Below are 22,914 nucleotides of genomic sequence, written 5' to 3' on the forward strand. Positions count from 1 at the left end.
GAAATAGAGCAAGACAAACAAAAGGCAAAGCTGAAGGGCGGTGACAGCACGTGTGAAGTGAAATAACAAGGAAAAGATAAGCAGAGGAAATTTTAGGAGAGGTGGGGAGGGACGTGATGGTGATGACCTGGGAAAGAAAACGACGACAAAGAGTAAGAACAGAGAAGTGACAGGGAAGGTGTGAATGAAACAGGTGACTTGCAGAGAACCACGAGGCCAGAAGTGCAATAATAATGATGATGATAATAGTAATAATAATAATAATAATAATGATAATAATAATGGTCTTTCATATACACACACACACACACACACACACACACACACATCATCACCATCATCATTTCTGGAAGTTAATTTGCCAACCTTTTATTTTCTGTCCATTTATTTATTCCTCCACTTATTTTTTTCTTTCATTAAGGACTTGGATGTTTTTTCTTTTCTTTTTTTTTGCGGGGGACCGATGTTCTTGACACGCAAAAAGAAAAAAAAAAGAAAAGAAAAAAGAATAGAATAGCACACTCAAACACAAACACAAACACAAACACACAAGCATTCCCTCCCCTGACACCCACACCCACACCCACACAACCACCAACCCATGACCGAGACGTGTTCCCACCCACAGCATCTCCCTACCAAGCCACACCCGCTCCTCCCTATTACCCCTCCCTGTACTGACGCGGGGAACACCACCTAAGTATTACAGAGGGTCTTCCGGGGTGAGAGAGAGAGAGAGGAAATCAGAGTTAAGGATATGTTGTTCTCTGCGGTTTGCGGTTTGTGCTGGTGGTGGTTCAACAAGACAATTATCCTGCGGCCTTTCCTGTTGCCTCCAAACTCTCATCAGTCTGTTCCTCGGCAGGTTGACGCTGCCGAGGAAGAGAGGAAACGAGACGAGATTTAAATAGTGTGATGAGAGATGAAGAAAGGAGAGGAACAGACAGGAGAGAGAGAGCGTCGTAGATGGGAAAAAAGATGAAAGAAAATAAATGGAAGAAAGATAACGAAAAGAGATAAAGAGAACTATGAATGAACGACACAAAGATAATTGGAAGGGAGATGAGAGACATCAAAGGTGAGAAGGTGATAGAGGGAAAAAAATAAGAGAACATGCCGGAGAAAAGAGGACAACTGCAAAGAAGAAAGAGGACAGGAGAAGGTGAAAAGAGAGATGAAGGAATAGAAGAAGAGGAAAGAAAGAAAGAGAAGAGAAGGAGAGTTGCAAGTTATCAAGGACGCCGCCGTGACTGCCCCCCAAGCCTGCAGTCACCACCCTCTCCCACGCCCGTCCCTTACCACGCCCGTCCCTCACCTCGCCCCACGCCCTCACTGCAGCTTGTTCACAGATCTGTCACACGGGAGCAGCGGCGGGTGTTTGAAGGATAGTGTTTTGCTCGAGAGGTCAAGGAGCGGTAACTCGTGTCAGTGAGTGTGTGAGAGAATGAGTGAAGGCGTTACTCGGTCCGTCAGTTAGATCTCTCGTATTAAGAAACGCCTGCCTCTCTCACTACAACAATTTTCCAAGGCCACAGAAATAACAAGCCGGGTTTTCAAGACAGTTTCTCCTTTTAAACTAGAACTCTTGCCAATCTATCACCAGAAGCATAAAAAAAATACTCTTAAAAACGCGAGTATCTTCAACTGTAACCTTAGGAAAGCAATGATAGAGAAAGAGCAAAGCGTTGTGGAATACTGGCCAGTGTGTGGTGAAGGCAGTGTGTACGTTAATGAATCAGTCAGTCAGTTTATAAGTCAGTCAATTAAGGATTCAGTCAGTTTGTTAGTGATTCAGTCAGTCTCAATAAATTAGTCAATGTATGGTTCTCTCTCTCTCTCTCTCTCTCTCTCTCTCTCTCTCTCTCTCTCTCTCTCTCAACAATAATCATAATAAGCTCCACTTCACCTACACTCATCCGCCCTTGAGCGCCGCCTGTTCCCACTCACTTCTTGCTTGAGTATAGTTCCTCCCATCTCTCCTCCCACCTCACCTTACTCTCACCTTCCTCCTCCTCCTCCTCCCTCCCTCCCTCCTGCTCCTCCCCTCGTTCCTCTCACTCCCTCCCTGCGCTAATTTCCTTCCGCACTCTCCCTTTCTTCCTGCGAAAAACTTGACAACTTTTCATGTTAATCACGTTGAGGTTAGGTTGAAGTGTGGGATGAAGACAGACGGGAGGAGTTATGAAGAAGTAGTAGTAGTAGTAGTAGTAGTAGTAGTAGTAGTAGTAGTAGTAGTAGTAGTAGTAGTAGTAGTAGTAGTAGTAGTAGCGGTGGTGGTGATGGTGATAGTGGTGGTGGCGGTAGTGGTTGTGGTAATAACAATGGTAGTAACAATAGTAGCAATGGTAGTAGTAGTGATATTGGTTAAAGGAGTGATATTAGTAATGCTGGTGCTTATAGAAATGGTAGTGGTAGTAGTAGTAGTAGTAGTAGTAGTAGTAGTAGTAGCAGTAGCAGTAGCAGTAGCAGTAGCAGTAGCAGTAGCAGTAGCAATAGTAGTAGTGGTAGTAGTAGCTAGAAATAGCATCACTCCCACGAGCAGTTATATCCTTGACGTGATGAAGTAGCGAGTCAAGGTTCGGTTACCTCAAACACGTAAATGTACACTATCGCAATCAGGCATTTTACCTCACCCTAATTTAAGCTTATCCGAACATGAATAGCTTAACATCATCACCATCACCATCGTCATCACCATCTCCAGCAATGACGACAGCAAACCACAAAAGAAGCATTTATGAACCACAACATCAGTAACGAAGAAGGAAGATGATGATGGTGGTGGTGGTGGTGGTGGGGATGAAGACTTGTACATCATTCTCCACCAATCCATCACAGTGAGATAGTGTTACGCAGTTCGCCCTACATCATGAAATACCAATAATGAATACCACAATGATCCTCTGTTCAGTAACCTCAAGAAACCTATCCATGAAAAAACATTACATCCTTTAAATCGTGTTAAAAATATACTTTGCTCTATTTATACTTTACTATTTATATCTCTTTACCTTTTTTTGTCTAAGGTTGTTGTTCTAAAGTGGAAGAAAGAAAACGTACAAGGACTTCGTAAGGCTAATATAGTAAAAACAATGCCAAACAAAGGAAAACTAGTTCTAAAGGGGACAGAAAATATCAATAAGTTCCACGGTGGCCAAGGTTTGCCTCGCTTGAAGGAGTTCACGATATAGGAAAGTAGAAAAACATAAACCCTCAGTAAATGATGCATGTGTGTGTGTGTGTGTGTGTGTGTGTGTGTGTGTGTGTGTGTGTGTGTGTGTGTGTGTGTGTGTGTGTGTGTGTGTGTGTGTGTGTGTGTGTGTGTATGCTTCCACAATTACTCTTTTTTCATAGTATTACTTTAAACATCAAACAGAAACCTGGTCGTAACTCAGTCAACGAAAAAGTAAATGTCTCGTTAACAGAAGCGCATTTTCAAAGAACCATTTCCCACCACTAAACACGAAAAAAAAAAAACCCATGAAAATAAACTAATGTGCCTATGAAAACTGATTATCGCCTTGACCAGCAACACAACCAGACAATCACGAACTGACTTACTACTTGAGTGCCTCTCTCACTATGCCTCAGAGCCTTGCGCCTCTCTCTCTCTCTCTCTCTCTCTCTCTCTCAAGGGACATACGGGAAGAGAGACAACGGAGGAATGGAAAGCAGGGATAACAATGTTCTTCCTTTCATATCCTTCCTCACGCCTTTCCCTCCACCTTCACACACACACACACACACACACACACACACACACACACACACACACACACACACACACCGCCACTGTTTTCCTTCCTCTCACCTCGCTTCTTGTCCCATTCTGCACGCTTCCGAGGGCGTGGCCGCTTCTCACCCTCGACGCAACTCACCGGGTCGAGGGTGGAGTCACGAAGCGCCTTACGGGAGTGTGTGTGTGTGTGTGTGTGTGTGTGTGTGTGTGTGTGTGTGTGTGTGTGTGTGTGTGTTAAGGACGATGCGGTAGAAAATCTCACTTCTTACGCGCGTGTTGTTCATATCAAAGACATCTGCGTATCTTTTCCTCACTTTTTCACGCGTCTAAACACCCGCCCCCCCGCCTCTGCCCCCCGCCTCTCGCCGGTGCCAGCCACCAAAACCGCGGAGAAACTTTACGAACTCTCTTGTCCCAGCGACCTTGTGTCACGCAGCTGCTTCTCTCCTAGCCAAAGAAGAGGATAGAAAAGGAGGTTAAAAAGTCATTCGCAGGTAGTAAATCCAGAAAGTGGCGGCAATCATTCGCGTTTCCTGCCATTCTTCTTTCAGTGCTGCGAGTGATTAAAAAGGAACAGAGGGAACGCCGCCGTCTTGATGTGAAGTACTAGACAGGATTCGTTATTCGTTTAAAGGTTGAGTGAGGATAATCTGTGTTTGCCATGGCTCATAGTTAGCAGTGGCAGATTACGGGTTGTTTTGGAGGTGGTGGTGGTGGTGGTGGTGGTGGTGGTGGTGGTGGTACTGGTTGTAGTTGTTGTAGAAGTAGTGGTGGTGGTAGTAGTAGTAGTAGTAGTAGTAGTAGTAGTAGTAGTAGTAGTAGTAGTAGTAGTAGTAGTAGTAGTAGTAGTAGTAGTAGTACAAACAACAACACAACAATAATGCTCACATTCCCAAACTCATCCCAAATTCAAATGAAGTAGCTATAGTTTATTCTAATTATCAGTAGTAGTAGTAGTAGTAGTAGTAGTAGTAGTAGTAGTAGTAGTAGTAGTAGTAAACAACAATACAATCGCCCCATTTTTCCTCATCCCCCTTCCCACCCCCCCCCCCCACACCTCCCAATTCAAGTGAAGGTAAGAGTCCAGCAAGACCCTGAACGGAAGGCAGGCAACCAACCCTCGAAGGCCGCAGCAAATGATCCAGTGAAACGCCACACACCGCTACCATTAACTCCCCGTTCAGATCGCCGACACTGACGGCCCTGGAACCCCTTAATAGTCCTGGAACCCCCTCATCACCCCGATACAGCCCACAAGACCCTGAAATCTGGAACTCTCACGTTTTGATTTAATGTCTGAACGACTCTCTTTGTCTCACTGCATATATACCTCGCGGTAGTGGCGCCAAATTTAATCAGTCCTCATTTTTCTTAGGCATTTACTTTTTTTCTTGTCTCCCTTACATTATCAAGAGCTTGAATCGTTCACCTTTGTTTGTCGAACGTGTGATTTTTGTCTAAGTAATTTCTCAGTAAATGCGATCAATATCAAGAGGAAATGACAGTGATATCAGCTAATCATACTGTGTGATAGCTATCTTAAATTAAGAGACGCCTGTATACTGGTTACTCACTCATATCCCTGAGGACATCCATGCTTGTCAATCCTATAGTCATTCAAAAGACCAATATTAGCTCCTCAATTCATCTAATACTTATTCATCATTTCATAAAGACACTGACGTTAGTACTTATTCATAGTAATATTATGTCTTGCCACCAGTGTTCGCTATTGTCATTACTATCAAAAATGTTAAAAAAAAATTGAACTTATAAAATTGAAGAAAAATCCTTTCGCAGAAGACATCTCTATATCCTCTCCCTCCCTCCCTCCTACTCTCCTGCCGCCGTCACCCGTGCTGCTCTGTCATCTGTGTCGTGTAGGGATGCCTAGTGCACGGTTAGTGGCGGCGACGGGGTAATGGGAAAACAGGAAACCATAATTTGCAGTTCACTAGGAAACCGTTCTAAGAGGATTTTTACCTTTTTACCTTTTTTATTTTTTATTTTATTTTATTCTATTTTCTTTTTACCAAATATTCAACCGCATTCCCATAACCTGTCAAAAACACCCCCAGTGAAGGCAATTCGCTTGAGAACTTTCCCTTTACACGTCCTGTCACTCCCCCTTCTCCGTGCCTAGGCTCATTCATCGCTGCCACTTTCCTTCTCACTTCTAATGGCGCACCGCTGCTACATAACCTACAATTTTCAAGCCAATTTTCATGCCATCCATTCCTAGATTTTTTTTTTACCTGAAAACTAAAACGAGATCTGATCATGTCCCTAAGCAATGATCTCACTCGACGACCCTGTCACGTTCACGGCGGTTAAGCGTCACCACGCCGCGTAAGCATCATGCCATTGTGTGAAGGAATCATGTCAAACGCAATTATCAATTTTCCCTTTCATGCAAACGTCTCTATTCCAATCCTGCTCCTTTTCTTGATTAAAATATGTGTATGTAGAGAATCTCCTTGTACTTTTTTTTTTATTCATTGTTTTCAAATCAAACATTTTTCATTACATTTGCACATTACCTCCTTTCCATACAATTTTCTCTTACCGAATCCCTTTAACTATCTATCTCCTCCATACACAGATCTCCCTTTCTGATTCCACGCAATACTACTTTGTATGTCTATACATTCATTATCTCGTTCTCTGTTTCACAACTAGGTCGTTGAGTCCTTCCCTGCTTCACTACCTCCATTTTCATCTCTACTAGTACCATATCGCCTTTGTTGCCTGGCACATTTACCCCTTTCCCTATTACAATTATAATTACAATTCTCTACTGAAAATTCTATTCCTGTTCAGATTAATCTATAAATTTGTATTTCCATGCTATAACATAGAATAGGGCAAGTAATTCCGAAGCTTCAATGAGACATATCAAGACTCATGACCCGCACGTGCTATACAAGACCACCACCACCACCACCACAACTACCATCTCACCATCAACCTAAGCTTACATCCACAGAAGAAATAAACAAGATCACTTACCTAATTGCAATGCGTGGAGCTAACTTCCAAGATGAAAACGTGTAGTTAAAACCAGCCATTATCTCACTCGATATGCGCAAGGCGAATGGTATGAGTGTGAATGTAAAACAAGCGTGCAGAAATCAAAATGCATGAAGGTAAATTATACACTTGAAAATTCGCGATGACATGCTAAGTAACGTAATGCCTGTAATCATCTTTCACTTGTTAAAATTCATGAATGGGGCGTGATTTTGGATAGACAAGGGTTCCATTCCCATTCCCAAAAGGTTTCTACATCTTACCTCACGGGGTTCTCAAGATTGTTCACGAGTTTCTAGTGATTATCTAAACATGGATTCTGCATCACCAACGGGGCAAAAAAAAAAAAAAATAAATAAATAAATAAATAGATAAATAAAAAAAAAATAAAGAACACAAGAAGCCGACAAATCATCTCCGTGGTCTATGAAAATTATGAGCCGTAAGTTGTGGCGAACCTTAACGGAAGCAGGTGAAAGAAAAAGTCTCAAAATATGGGCCAAGATTAACGTTGCTCTTATTACCAGGTGAATTTGTTTCCTGCTGAGCCAATCGTGACGTGGCGCAATGTAGAGGGGGGCGTTGTGTAATGTTCGGGGAGTAGTGGTGTGTGGACCAGGAGCAGAGGACATGGGAAGTACTGTATATGATGATGATGGTATTGATGGTGGTGGTGGGAAGCGACAGTGATAAGGGTGCGACGTAAAGTACTTTTGAGAGAGAGAGAGAGAGAGAGAGAGAGAGAGAGAGAGAGAGAGAGAGAGAGAGAGAGAGAGAGAGAGAGAGAGATTTATCAAACAGAAATTATAACCAAGATAGCTAAAGGTTGATGGAGGGGTAGATGATGGCACATTTACACATGAATACAAGCAGTCAAAACACAGCGAGCAGACTTAACAATCAGATGAATAGACAAATAACGAACGAATACGCACACGGTGCAAAACACACTGCAAGTCGTGTGTAACAAACGTAAAGCACAGTAACTATTCTATGTACACATGTGTGCAGAATATGTAAGCAGACATCAGCCTACGTAAGTCTCGTTACGGTCCACACACAACCCATAACCTGGTGAGAGAAAACGGTGACAGGCGGAGGAAGAAAGGCAGACGAGTGTGCGGGGACTTGACGAGGGATTGACACCAAGCAATACAAAAACACGGGTTACAGCCTACAGGACACCAATTAGAGTAATCACATGAAGTTCTATATAGTTAATTAGTACTTTGTGGTTCCGGTGGCTGACTCGTACTCTTCCTTCTCTCCCTTCTCCACCTCAATTATGAAGCTTACCTTATCCTGCCTCGGCGTCTCCTCTCCAGCTTTTCCCACCACCAAGGAAGACACTAACACCACTACCACTGCCGCCGTCAAGAGGTTTCCCGCACCCCTCATCCCGCTGGGCGCTGGTCACCACGCCCTGGGAGGCACGTGGGAGGGGAGTGCAGGAAAAAGAAGTCCGATATGGCGTGTAAATGTAATTTATCTCACGCACGTATTTCTCCACCGCCACCTTTGCCTAAACTGATCTGCGCGGCGTGGGATGCGCTTGTGAAACTCGAGTCGAGACAGGTGCTTCGAGCAGCGCGTGGTGTCAAGGTTCGGGGTGTCGTCTGAGGGTAGTGGATGAGCGGCGGGGTGTGGTGCGGCGTGGATGACGGTGGACGACGAACTGAGGATGTGGGGCGTAGGTGACAGCGGCCTGGCTCAGGCGCTAAGGTCCAGTGGAGCTCTCAAGGTGCTGCGGGAGGACGGGAGGGAAGGGATGTGAATCATGTAACAATACTGAAAATACTCGTTTGTAGTAATGTTAGTGATTTAGGAGTAGCAGTAATAGTAATAATAGTGATAGTGATAAATAATGATGATAAAGAGCATGGAGATTAAAACAATAACAACGATAATAATAATAATGATAGCAACAATAATAATAATAATGGTAATAATAATGATAACAATAATAATAGTAATAATAATAATAATAACAATAACAATAATAATAATGAGGATAACAACATTAATAATAACAATAATAATAATAATAGTAATAATGATAATAATAATAATAATAACAATGATAATAACATTAATAATAGTAATAATAATAATGATAATAATAATAACAATAATAATAATAATAATGGTAATAATAATAATAATAAAAATAATAATAATAATAATAATAATAATAATGATAATAATAATAACAACAACAATAATAATAATAATAATAATAATGATAATAATAATAATAATAATAATAATAATAACAATAATAATAATAATAATAATAATAATAATAATAATAATAATAAATAATAACAGCAACAGTAGTAATAGCAATAGTAGCAGCAGCAATAGTAGTAGTAGTAGTAGTAGTAGTAGTAGTAGTTGTTGTTGTTGTAGTAGTATTTGTACTTTTTCTTTGACATCGTAGCTATAACACCAAAAGTGTACACACACACACACACACACACTATCAAGCAAATTTAGCGTTATTTTTTCCTTACATTTCCCTTAGTTTCCCTTTTAGCCACATCCGTCACTAGGCGGCGGGGCGAGGATGGGTGGATGGATGGATGGATGGATGGCCTTCCCACGCTTTCTGTGCTTTTGGGCCAAGTTTGACGCTTTCAGAGAGAGAGAGAGAGAGAGAGAGAGAGAGAGAGAGAGAGAGAGAGAGTCTGAGGGTCACAGGGTTAAGGCGAGCCCAGGGGGGAGGTGACAACGAATTCCAGTAACCATCCAGGAAGTCTGACTGGAGGGGAACTCGTGTGGGAAACTGCGGTTGGTATTAATTATTTCTAGTTCTCTTTTTCCCACAGGCAAAAATTCTTGCCTTTCCTTGACTCCACCAAAATTGCGAAACGAAATAGGGAGCTGTTTTTCATCCGCCAGTGGGTGAAGGTCACGTGAGGAGTGTTTCAGTGAGTGCCGAGTGATATGATTTGGCGATGCGGCGTGGGTGGTGCTGTGTGAGTGGTGCGATGTGCGTATTGTTGTGTGAGTGTGGTGTGGATACATTGTCAGTATTAGGGGAAACATTTGGTTGTAACAAAACACATGGAACATTCTTGATTTTTAATGCAGATCAGCACGGGAGAGAAACAAGAGTCATTAATCTGAGTATACTGTGAACATTGAAGAAGAATACCAGAATATAAAAGATGAATTATAATTACTACTACGTACACGTGGATGCATCTTTGTACACATGAGTAGCTACACTGTGATGCACATGAGTACACACGGACACACCAGTACGATGCTTTAGACTAAAAGACACACTGCTACCTAAGAACATGAAGAAAACACAGAGAGAGAGAGAGAGAGAGAGAGAGAGAGAGAGAGAGAGAGAGAGATTCTTAAGATAGTGAGCAACATTAGAAGTACTTACATACTATGACAAAACTCGAGGTTACTATAAGTCCTGAAGTAAATCTACCATGCTAAGGCCACGTTGTTCAGATTTATTCCTAAAAAAAAAAAAAAAAAAAAAAAAAGGTACAAGTAATAGTATGAACAAACAACGATTAATTATTCTGTATAATCACCGGAGCAGCCATTACAAAATTGCACCTTATCTTCTTTATGAAAATATGTGCTTTATTACACACTGTTAATAAAAAAAAACATTGTATGGTATTGAGTTATTTGAGCGAAAAGAGAGAGAGAGAGAGAGAGAGAGAGAGAGAGAGAGAGAGAGAGAGAGAGAGAGAGAGAGAGAGAGAGATTGTTAAATTTCAGCATGGAGTCATCAGCAGAGGTACTCATTCAGTAACATCCCTGACAGGAGAGAAGGCTGTCCCACCCACACACAGTCAGCAGGTGGTGGTGTAGTGGTTGTTCTTGATCATGTCAGTTCCATTAGTGTACAAAAAAGCAAACAGTGAGTAAATCCTCTTGAGCTGCAGCTCAACTCTGATTTATGTCACTACTTGATGCAAGAAGAAATCAGAAATATCTGTGCACCAAAGGACTCCTAGGATACCAAAGTGCATGTAGTCTCATTGTTTCACAGTGGTTTCTTTATTCCCTATACAGTATTACAATGTTGAAATTTTGCTGTAATAATATTGATATTAATAAACTGGGGAGCCAGAGCAAAGACTTTTGAAAAAATTATAAACTGAGCTTGTCATAAGTTCGAGAATTTCAGTGTGATAGGTTTAGCCCATTTCATGAAAGAGGTCACATAACCCATGTACTGACTATGACCACACCAGCCATTGAAAAGTGTACAATGTCATTCATATTTCTATTTCAACAAATCTGATTTAAAAAATGTAAAAGAAATCACTCTTTAAACAGACAAAGGGGATCTTGAATTCATTTCACTAGAGCAAACACTTCCATTATCAAAACCACTGCTGACAAGGCACACAATCCACTCAGTGATGAGCAGACCTTATTTTTACGTCAGCATGTAAAGGCTCACCAACAAAAAATTGAACAGCAAGTCACTGTTCCATGACTGTTGAACACTCATGGAAAAGACACAGATTTCTAATTTCTCAAATTGGTAATTACGTACAAAGAAGATTCTGAGGAGACTTCTCAATGAGGCTGCAGACTGATCACTGTGACTCCTTACACACATTTGGGGGTCATAGGACGATAACATGTTTCAATAGTGCCAGCTATTCCTATTGTAGGTTATCAATGTACATTCTTATTGCACATCAAGGAAAATTCATGACCGAACAACTCATATACAGTATATGGGCCTGTACCAGAATTACAGTCCCAGCCTACCAATCCTTTGTTTCAACACTGCTGTGAGATGGTACCATTAATTGTGCAGGTTTCATCTGTCATTTACAGGCTGGATACAGCTGAGAAAGGGCGCATCTAGACATCCACGGGAAGCTCGTCTGTAGTGGCACCCATGGCAGGGTCAGCAGCCTCTGGCCTCACTGGAAACACATACCAGTACATTATCAACAAAAGGCACAAAAATTACTATTACTACTACTACTACTTCTACTACTGCTGCTGCTACCATCACCTGAATTATCATTACAATAGTAATAACTATCATAAAAAATAAATGGGCATTATTTGACACTTTATATAGGATGCAGCCGAAGGCACCACTATCAAGGTCAGAGACACCTTCAAAGAAAATTATGAGGATGATAATGATGATGATAATGATGATGTCTGTATAATGGCAGGATAATTACGGCTGAAAAAAAAGTTCACTTTGGTCTTGATGACTGCAACACCTCAACTAGAAAAGTATAGTGAACTTTTCATGTCCTGTCTGATATGTTCCATGCCAGAGATGGCTAAAAATACTCACAGCTACAAGATCCAGGGAAGATCTTGATGTCGTCAACGGCAAAGCCACCATTGCTGGCCATGCCCACCAAGGAGACACGATAATCAGCAGAGGCATCCACTTCCACTTGTCCAAACTGCCACTCAGGTCGCTGCCTACCAAGGTTCCCCACCAACTCCCACAGCTGTCCAGGGGTGAAAAAAGGAAAGATGGTACAATAACACTTTCAAAACAACATTTGTTAATTTCTTGTGATTAATAAGTTGCAGGCAATCCTTTGATTGTGACACATTTTCCCCAAAAGCTCTTACAATATCCCCATGCACACCCTCACATCTGTGGAACGCACCACGATGGATCCACTGAAGCGCTGGTCTTCTTCCTCTGCAGCACGATCGTAGGACTCCCGCACCACCTTCAGCCGTGTGGTGTCTGAGGCACCAAAGTAAGCATACCAGAAGGAGAGGCAGACAGGAGCATTGTCATCACTCTTGTCAAGTGGTGGGGAAAGCAGGCTGAGAGATTGAGGTCGTGCATTCTGGTTGAAGACATCGAAGTAGGCATAGCCAACTGTCAAGGAAAAGAAGAGGAGATGAGAGAAGAAGAGATAAGGAGAATAAATTAATAAATATGAAAGCGGCTGAAGATAAATGGTATCTTGGTATAGAAATACATAGCATAGAAAATCATTAGACTGGAGGAAACAAAAACTGTTCTCAGGTCAGACTGCTCTTCTGGTATTGATAAAAAGAAAAGGAAAAGAAGGAAAACTTAAGCAATAAAATACTCAAATTAAAGCTACACACTGGGGCCACCAAAGGTGTGGTCTGGCAGGTTGGCAGGACGACGGGAGATGGAGGCAGTTGTCCAGCGGAAATCGCTGTCTGTGGTGATGTTCTTCCACTGACATGTGTTGTGCTGGAATGAACAGTCTCCCCCTGAAGTGCTGGCTTTCTTCGGCATTGCTGGACATGAGAAAAAAAATTATGAAAAACGACAAATCAGTGTATCAATCAAAATAATTTCCAAGTCCTATCAGAACAATGCATGACATAAATTGCACTGCTCTCACTGTCACTCCCTCCATCTATGCCCATATAAGTACAATGAAAATAGATAAATTAAACAGTACACAGAATGCATGAGAGCCATACTGACATTTATCATAGTGGCATTCAAACAGTAACTTTGTTACTTCTCTTACTGAATCATTCACATATTGAGGATGGAGACTAAATGTTATTGCCTCATGAAAATACTTTTGCAGATACTCACTAGTACAGTCACCACGGAAGACAGTGATGTCATCAAGTGCCATGAAGCCATTGGCACGGCTGCTGCCCCACATTCCTTCAAACACCACCTGCAACACAACATACATTATGCATATATCACACTGGAGGCAACGTAAATAAAACATAAATAAAACTGTACAGAGTAAGCAGGAAATTTTGTTGATACTACATAGTGAATGTGAATGACTGGAAAGGTGTGATGTGATGTCAAGACATAAACCATACAGTCATGTGTTCTGCAATGATGATATATCTAGTATCAGGATGTAGTGTTAGAAAGTACACCTAACCCTTCGTTATTGTGCCCTTCCGTTATCGCGTTTAGGCGTTATCGGGCACTTATGAAAATCTGCAAAATTCAGTTTTAGTGCATCTGGAAAGTCATTATTGCACAGCCATAGTAGTATTAGTAGTAGTAGTAGTAGTAGTAGTAGTAGTAGTAGTAGTAGTAGTAGTAGTAGTAGTAGTAGTAGTAGTAGTACCCATATCCCAACCACACACTGATGAATGTTTAGATGGGGGGAGGATGAGGAGGAAAAATAAGAGGTGGAGGGAGAGAAAGATGATGATCATGAGGAGGAGGAGGAGCCAGCAGCCAATCATCAATGTGTATTCACGTCCCGTGATTTGAATAAGGGAGCTGATTGGTTCCGGTCACTCTGCTCACCAACACCACCACCACCACCACCACCCCTCAGTCTCGCACATGGTATTCTGTTGTTCAGAGTTGGTTTTCATTCATTTCAGATTGTCAAATGTTAATAAGCTACTCCAGATTAATTGTAGTGAATTTAGGGTAACAGGAAAATTTTTTAGGAACATTTTTTGGTTGAGGCACCAATTTATTTATTTCCTATTTATTCTTCACTTTCGTTATTGCATTTTCCGCTATTGCGCAATTTTTTAGGCACCAATTTTGCGCGATAACGGAGGGTTAGGTGTATATAGTACTTACATGTGAATATAATAATAATGTATAGTGTAGCATGGTGTGATGTATAGATGTGGTGTTGTGTTGTAGTGTGTCATGAGATATGGAAGTAGTGTGACTCAATGGTATGGGGAAGCATGTCGGGAAGTATGGTATGTTATACATTGGTATGATGTTCTGGTGTGGTGTTGTACTGAAACAGGAGAGCAGTTTGTGCAGCCTTACCACAAAGTCTCGTTCATTCTGCAGCTTGGCCTGGCCATACATCCAGTTAGGTCCTTGGTGGTTCTTGAGGGACCACAAGGGCCGAGTGACGATGTCTCCCTCTGCACTCTCATATCGTTCGTGCACCAACAGGGACCCCAGGGACGGCCCAGATGGATCAATGAATGGCTCGTACATGAAGTACCTGCAGGATTGAGGACATAATACAGGTCAGTGTAATTCAAAGTTTTACCCTTCCACTAACTGCTTATCTTTTACATATGTACATTCACTGCTACCATATATTGCAAATTTATATCCTGTAAATATTACTAGTAAATATATTAACCATAAACTTCTTCTGACATGACTCGTCCAATGATAAATTACATTATGTTAGCTTGAAGAAATTCATTGAGAGAATCACTTTAGATTAAATTTTCAATGACCAATATATACATATAAGTCCATACTATTGATAATTCCTGTATAGACATTAGTATTTCATATTGAAGAAAAAACATCAATGAAATATCTGACACACACCAGAAGGCAAGGCACATGGCGTCCCCAGAGCCTTTCATGGTGGGGGACACCAGCCAGGCCCTGTCCCCGCCCCGCTGCACAGTGCCCCGTGGCAGTGTCATGTAGAATCCTGCCAAGAAAGTCACTTAAATCTTTAGTATTCATTAAGTTTTTCAATATACCAGCATCAATAGCACAGAGCTACAAATTATTTGCTCTTCTCAAAAAAATCCATAGAATATAATACAACAGCTAATTCACTCAGTGAATATAGGTATGTAGACTGAAGTAATAATAAAAAAGCAATCAAATCAGCAAACATAAGCTCCCATCCTGCTTCAACAAAAGGTAAAAACAGTTAAAATTTCAAATTCTTGATACATGAAAAAGAATGTGGTTTCCCTACATCATTGAGCCTCCTCCTAACTGTACACTGAGGCTCCTATGCCTGAGAGTGAGGGAGAGGAGTGGTGCAACAGACCTGTCACCAATGTACAGCACAGTCAGTCAGCCACAGCCAAAGGGACGAGACACTATAGTAAATAGTCATTTAAGATAAACAAATGACTACTTCAACAATTTATACATGGGTTGAAAATCCAGAGACACTACAGTAAATAGTCATTTAAGATTGACAGTAAATAGTCATTTAAGATTGACTACTTGAACAATTTATACATGGGTTGAAAGTCCAGTGTTACTATTTCTTTAATCAACAAAATAAGAAAAAGGTAATTCAAGAGAGATAGGACATGAAGTATGGTGGCACTAGTGAAGAAAGAATAAAGCAGGACAAGGGAATGAAGGTTCTGAAAAAATAAGACTGAAGACGTACTTAAAGCATAAAACACTGGAGTATTTACTGCCAATACAGTAAAAGGTAAAACAGGGGGTAGGGAATGTAAAAAAATCTATTGAAGTAGGACAAGGATATCAGTAAGCTACAGGAAGGTGTAATATGTGATACAAAGATGCACGAGATGCTGATGGGGTCATGCAGGGAGGGATCAAAGGAGAGGGTGATGACAAGTGGTGGAGCAAAAATGAGAGAGGAAAAGAGGTTTGGTATCAGTGCAGGGGAAGGGCACATGTGGTGGGAAGTCTGCCATAACAGTGAGAGGGAGGATAAAAGTCAATCACTTGCCCCGATCTTGTGTAGTCACGTCATGAGCTGCGGATCCTAGACCGAGAGACACAGACATTAGTGAGCGACACGGGTGACAGTAAGACATGAGTTGGGGATGAGGAACACTTGTTGGAGTACCAGTGGCTGGGAGGATGGAGGGAGCATGTACAAGCTCAGGGAAAAGACAAAGATTAGCAGAATGAGGCCAGTTCATAATACATACTGAGCTTCAGAATAAAGACTAAAGCAAGATATGCTAAGAAGTGGAGAAAGAACAGGAAGGGAATAGAACAAAAGATTAAAGAAGGAGCTTGAAGTTAAGTAGCAATGAAAATAAGAAAAATATGAATGGAAGGAAGGAATTAAATCTTATAGTGTAACAACAACTACTACAATTGGTGAATGTCATTTATATAGTGTTGGTGATAATAGAGAACTTGCATGACCTGTGTGGTAGAAACAATGTGAAGGACACAACAACAAAGTGGCTGAAAATAGAGTGTGACAGGTGAGAAGAAACAGAACATGGAATGCAAGCAAAGGACTTTAAACTTCAATAATTATGAGTAGAGTTTTAGAATCTGTGGATAACTTTAAATTACAATAAAATGTTAACTGCCAAACCCATTTTCAACAATCTATTTCAGTCCTTCCATAAGAATGATGTCAAGTCTAATGGTCTTAATGTCTCACCCTGTGGCAGGAAGCTGTGAGAGTCTGGCTAATATAATTTTTAGGGAACATATAATACCTATTTTAAATGAGTGATGATACTGAGCACAGCTTTAAATTAGAGACTAGTGTTTGTGTCTCCACCATGCTGATATGTAGCACCAACATGTATGCCATCACTAAGACTGTGTGTTCTTATAGTGAATCTTTGAACATTACACTTGAGAAAGTCCACTAAAGTCCCCTCAGCCCAGACATCATCATTGGTTGAAAATTCATGAATCATATTCTCAAAGCTAATGTTTAAATAAATTGAACAGCATCTCAAATCACAATGCATCACAACAACACCACTAGGTTAGAATTCTCTAACTTTGCTAATAGCAGATTGAGATGTTTCTGCATTATCATGTGGCACTACAACTGCTGACAGAATGTGAATTTTAATGTTTAACTGAATATTTTCTCTTTCATTCCCGACACAAGAAAAGTGTTTTTTCTCTCTCTTTAAGATGAGTTAAAACTCTCTAGAATCAAGTCATCTTCACACAAGATGATTTTCAGGAAGTAATAACAATAGGTCACTTATGGCACTTTATGGATCAGTTTACCTACCTACTTGATTATCTGTCTATTTATTTATTCATTTGATTCTTTGGCAGCTATTTCCAATACATGTAACAATGTAGAAGGAGCTGGAGTATTTGTGATTACATTTTATCTATTCCTTACTTCCTGAAGATTTTTACTAATGCCAAAGTTACTTGTCTTGCTTTTTTTTTTTACTGAGTAAGATAAACACATATAAGTGGTAACAGTCATTAAGATACCCACAACAATGACAACAATGATAACTGTAATAATGAATATGTTGATTATAATAAAGTTACAGATTCTGAACATGGTGATATTTTGTGTCCTTTATACCAAAGAATAAGGGGAAATGATTGTATGGCTACATATATTGTTTTTAAAACTTCATATAATGAATCAACATCATGTATCTGATTAAACTTTTTTTTTGTCTAGTCTTTAAATACTTGTGTTACCTTCTTCACAATAACACAGCCACATTAGAGCTCACTTCACAGTGCCTATTTTGCATGTCTATCTCAAGAAAGACAATGTTATCAGTAATGTCACTCCATCAAGAGGAAAATTAACGGGAGCTACCAAATATTCTTTCATGAGACAAAGGAGCACTGCTGCCTCTGTTTGTGTAGTAATACATGCTCTCTCACCTCACTAAAGGATAGTTGATACCTTAAACTAATTTTTCCAGTAAAGCAGTGACATCAATAACAACAAAATCCATCTCCAGACAGATGTTCAAAATGATAGTGAAGCAGATCTTAACTACCAAATCTCTCTCTCTCTCTCTCTCTCTCTCTCTCTCTCTCTCTCTCTCTCTCTCTCTCTCTCTCTCTCTCTCTCTCTCCTCTTCTCTGTTATTGATGATGTAATACCCAATTGTTATAGTACCTACTTAATTAGTCAATGAACAAAAAAACTCTCTCCTTTCTTTGCCTTTTCCACACCCTACCTTGCACGGTGCCCAGTGTGTGGTCACGAGCTGGTGCTCTGTTGTCAGCAGCCACAGTTCTCACCCAATCCATCTCATCCAGCCGCTCTCTTGGACCTGGACTTGCCCACCCACACTCATCTACTTCAAAGGTACAGTCACCAATCTGACCTGCTGCTACCTGTGGTGCACCTGGAAATACATCAAGTAAATTAAAACAAACCCTTGACCACAGAAGATGCATATAATATCGCCACATAATGAAAAGCTGAGTAAATATAATATAACATTATTGGAAATAAATGTCATATTTAAATTATACTATTAAGTAACTAATTATCAATGCATAAAAAAATAGAAAAGGAGGACAACATTTTGACAGTGGATGATCCTCCCTGTCCCCCTGAGGTAGAAAGTGAGAGGATGAATAACTTACTGGGACACGCCCCCTGGATGATGGAGATGTCATCAATGGCAATGTCCCCAAGGTTGTTGGCACCCACCTGACCCTCAAACACAATCTGGTGGTAATGTAAAGGATTATCCTCCTCTGGTCTCATACCTTCATACATATATCAATATATCAAAAGACCTTTTTTTTTCATAATCATAGCTGAAATGTAAACACATGCAATTAAGAGAGTAAATAATGATAAGGATCACATATGTTCTTTAACAAAAGTGAAAATAAATGTCTTTCATAAACTTAAAATCTGTACTAGAATCTGAATACATATGAACATATGAGTATTAGTATTGATCACAATTGTTCTTTGGTGAAAGTGAAAATTACAAGGATTGCTCATAAGCTATAAATTTCTGAATCATAAATGCATGTGCCATAATGCAAACATGACAAGTGTGGAGCTAAGAGTGGCCTCCCTCCCCACTTTGCTGCATCCAAGCACAGTCACCATGCTCATCCAGCCGCTGCATCAGTCAGAGTGGAAGCTACACAAGCTCCACCACACCCAGCCAGCCCCCTCACTAGTACTTGGCATTACGTACAGTAAAAAGTGACACCAACGTATCATGATATACGTGTTTTTACAGTAATCTCCAGTGAGGGACAGAAGAATGCACACATGGTTGGTTGGATGGATGGATGGATGGCCTAACTGAACTCATGCCCTGAATGAGAGCCACGTGGAAGAGCAAGAAAATAACTGTCCACACAAAAAATTATGATAATTAAAGAAACCTAGATACATCATTAAATATATATAAAAACAGGATAGTACAAAACATGCAAAACTATTTATACAATAGATAACGATTTACTGAAAACATCCATTATTAAAAGAAGGATGTATCATGCAGAATAAAAAGGAAGAACAACTGTCTGTCCAGTGAAGGACAATTTGTGCTTCACTGGCTCACCACAGTCTGCTGCATGCACAAGAAACGGCGTGCTGCCAGACGGGGAAGTCCAGAGTCGCCCACCAAAAAAATATTCCTTTTCATATTTCAATTAAACATGTGACTTCAGATGTACACATGTCTACCAATCACTGGTTTATGAATGATGGTCTTCTGATTATGTGGTTTTCTTAAATCAAGGAAAAATTTAGACAAATATTTTGTGACCTAGGTACATAATTGTGTTTTCTTTCCACATTTTCCAGAGTGGGGATGCTGGTGCTCAAAGATGCAGCGGCGACTCGGACTGGAGCCTCGTGACTGTACCTTGAAGGTGGGGAGTTCAACAGAGGCTGATGATACCTTGAAGGGCGAGGAGGATGAAATCGGCACCTGCCCTTGGTACCACGCGTTGCCAGCCTCCCCAGAGATCTTCCAGATGACGGTGTCCTGTGCAGTGTTCACATCGTAGATCAGCACACGCAACGACCCAATGCCATTGCCATACATGTGTATCCAGAACCGCATACAGAGAGGTCCATCTGGATCTGTTAAGGGTAAGCAGCATAAAGGAACTGATGTGTGCATAAGAAGAATCCTAAACATTCTATATACATGCATATATGATACTGAAAAAAATAAATAAATAGAAAAAATAAACACATCCTATTGGAGAAAATATGACTGATGAAAGACATCCTGAATATATTTAACAACAATACAAAAACAAACTAACACAGATGAATATCAAAACAGAATTATTGGTATACATGATGAAACTTTGTAAGCAGATCTGACAGTAAAATGTAAAAGCAAACTAATAAAGAGGCATACAAAAAAAAGATCATTGGTATAAATTCAAATAATTTGGGTGACATTTTATTCTTAATAATACAGTCAATAAAATCTCATTCTTCTCTACCACACACACACACACACACACACACACACACACACACACACACACACACACACACACTTACTGCCTCCTCTTGCAACACACACACACACACACACACATGCACACTTACTGGTGCCCTGGAACTCCTGGCTCATGAGGCGTGCGACATCCCCAGGCCGTCGAGGGAACCCAGTGTCAATGAAGGCATAGCCACCCAACAAACCCTCGTTGGCAAAGGAGGAGCGGTCACGGGGTGGCCCAGTACTGGGGTTGAGGCTTCCACGACTCTGTTATCAGGAGAATAAGAATTGCTATAGAAAGAGTAAGGACAGTGAAAGGCAGTGAGTGTACAGTGGTGGTCATGGCAATAGGTTTTTTTTATGATGCTAATGTAAATATTGTTTCATATGGCCCACACACTCCTAATGCTGTGATAGAAAGGTGTATGACAGTAGTTGTAGTAAGAGTGAATAAGATCCTTTCTTGGAGTAAGGAATTCATAAGCATTATACATGTGACTCACCAGTGTCCAGTCAAAGTCATCATTGGAATCCTGGGTCCAGCCACAGGTGCCACCCTCAAAGGTGCAAAATGCCCCACATTCCTTGGAGTCCGTGAAAGAGAGTTCATCAACAGCCACGTAGCCTCTGAAGCGCCGGTTGCTGTCCCCACTGTCCACTGGGATTGCCTCGAAGATTACCTGCAGAAGAGTGATACTGTTTAAGTTGTCCCAGCTACTGATCTCTCAAGTCCACTACCTATGATTCTAATACAGTAATTAAAAAGTAAGAAGTAAATTTCCTTATGAATCTTTTTTTTGTCAGAAACTATTTCTAGATTCGTTATGTCAATAATTCCTTTTCTCCACTTTTCATGACCAGAGGGAGTATGAATAGGACAACACAAATGGGTTATACTCTGACATGCACTCTCTCTCTCTCTCTCTCTCTCTCTATCTTCATGATTTAAAAAGTAAGATAGGTTTAACATTTCTTCACCACAAAGCATCCCTAACCAGCACATATTCCCACACTCACCGAGTGTTTCTTTCCGTAGGTGTACACGATCTGGCCTTCCTTCCACTCGCCACTGGTCATGTCCCTTGCCTCCCAAAGCACCACGTCTTCGCTGCCATCATACCCCTGCATCACCTCGTCCACTGGCATGCCCACACTTATGTTCTCCGCCATGGGGTGCAACAGGACACGAATCTTATCAGGACTCAAACCAGCAATGGAATACCTGCAGTGATAACAAAGGTCATGAGAGAGAGTCTAGTGTGGTTTGAGTGATGTGATGAGTGATGGTATTCAAAAGGTAAGGTGCTATATTTCAATGCCGGATAGGAAAGGGACAGGAAGATAAGGGAAGGGAAGGAATGAAAAAAGAAAGAAGGAAAAACTATCAGGTGGAATGTGATAGGAAGGGTAAAAGGAAAAAAAAGGGAAAAAAAAGGGAAAAGGTCTGGAGTGAAAATGGGGCAGGATGAGAAAAAAAGAAAGAAAAGTGAATGGAATGGAAAACTGAAAGAAATGTGGTAGGAAGAATAAAAATAAGAAAAGTGAAGAAAGAGGAAGAGACTGGAAGAAAAATGGAGTAGGATGAGTAAAAGCAAGAATAATGAAATAAAGAAAGGGAAAGCAAGAAAACTGGATCACACAAGTAAAAGGAAGAAAACTGAAGAGAATGAGTTACACAAAGGAAAAATGTTAGCAATGCATGACATTAATGCAAGTACTCAAACTGCTATTTCTACTCTAAGCATATTGACTGTACAAGGTTGTGGCCCTTGAACCCGCAGAACTCACCAGAATTTGACACACATCCCCTTAGGTCCAGTGGATTCCTTCAATGGGGACATCAGCATGGCAGACTCAAAGGCACTCTGGCCAGCAATCCGTTGCGGGACCTGCGATGTCTCAAACACAGCATAGCCTCCTGCAGGAACACCATCATGTTTCGTCTTTATCTTTAAAAAATCTTATTTAGGTCTTATTCAATTATCTTTTATTTTTATTTATTTATTTTTTTACAATCAGAAAGCATCACCGAGGCAAAGGCAAGTCCATAAGCACTGCAACAAATAAGCGACATACAGTACTTTAGACAATACCACATTCTGAAACACTATTGCACTGCACCTCTATTAGATAAAAGAAAAAAAAAGTTGAAATGACAGTTTTAAGAGAAATTTTCATAAAATATTTGTTATTAACAGGAAGCTTCATCTCATTGCCTCACCTTGGCTGTCACCATAGGACACATCCACCCCGGGTCCTCCCAACCAGAAGGCGCTCTCCCCAGTTGATGGGCTCCACCTGAG

The 22,914-nt window shown here is 40.7% G+C and overlaps 2 protein-coding genes across 4 annotated transcripts in view; both read right to left on the minus strand.

Annotated features, from left to right (window-relative positions):
• Positions 1–8,449, minus strand: part of LOC123520489 (MAM and LDL-receptor class A domain-containing protein 1-like) — a 52,892-nt gene extending 44,443 nt beyond the window's left edge. The window contains exon 1 of the mRNA XM_045282758.1: positions 8,066–8,449. Within this exon, the coding sequence (XP_045138693.1) occupies positions 8,066–8,167 (102 nt within the window). The 5' untranslated portion in view covers positions 8,168–8,449. The remainder of the gene's footprint in view (positions 1–8,065) is intronic.
• A 1,392-nt stretch (positions 8,450–9,841) lies between these two features.
• The window catches only part of LOC123520822 (MAM and LDL-receptor class A domain-containing protein 1-like), a 37,910-nt gene continuing 24,837 nt past the window's right edge, over positions 9,842–22,914 (minus strand). For 2 of the 3 annotated variants that reach the window (XM_045283447.1, XM_045283443.1), the window contains 16 exons: positions 22,833–22,914; positions 22,400–22,529; positions 21,629–21,833; positions 21,115–21,291; positions 20,722–20,878; positions 20,054–20,238; positions 18,768–18,852; positions 18,353–18,523; positions 16,156–16,191; positions 15,033–15,141; positions 14,508–14,691; positions 13,332–13,419; positions 12,863–13,021; positions 12,406–12,626; positions 12,078–12,240; positions 9,842–11,688 (listed from right to left, as the gene is read on the minus strand). The exon at positions 22,833–22,914 is cut by the window's right edge and continues 74 nt beyond it. In XM_045283447.1, the coding sequence (XP_045139382.1) occupies positions 11,624–11,688; positions 12,078–12,240; positions 12,406–12,626; positions 12,863–13,021; positions 13,332–13,419; positions 14,508–14,691; positions 15,033–15,141; positions 16,156–16,191; positions 18,353–18,523; positions 18,768–18,852; positions 20,054–20,238; positions 20,722–20,878; positions 21,115–21,291; positions 21,629–21,833; positions 22,400–22,529; positions 22,833–22,914 (2,217 nt within the window). In that variant the 3' untranslated portion in view covers positions 9,842–11,623. The remainder of the gene's footprint in view (positions 11,689–12,077; positions 12,241–12,405; positions 12,627–12,862; positions 13,022–13,331; positions 13,420–14,507; positions 14,692–15,032; positions 15,142–16,155; positions 16,192–18,352; positions 18,524–18,767; positions 18,853–20,053; positions 20,239–20,721; positions 20,879–21,114; positions 21,292–21,628; positions 21,834–22,399; positions 22,530–22,832) is intronic. The other variant, XM_045283444.1, reaches the window with a different exon arrangement.

This window comes from Portunus trituberculatus, chromosome 47 (genome assembly GCF_017591435.1).
Source record: "Portunus trituberculatus isolate SZX2019 chromosome 47, ASM1759143v1, whole genome shotgun sequence".
Lineage (NCBI taxonomy): Eukaryota > Metazoa > Arthropoda > Malacostraca > Decapoda > Portunidae > Portunus > Portunus trituberculatus.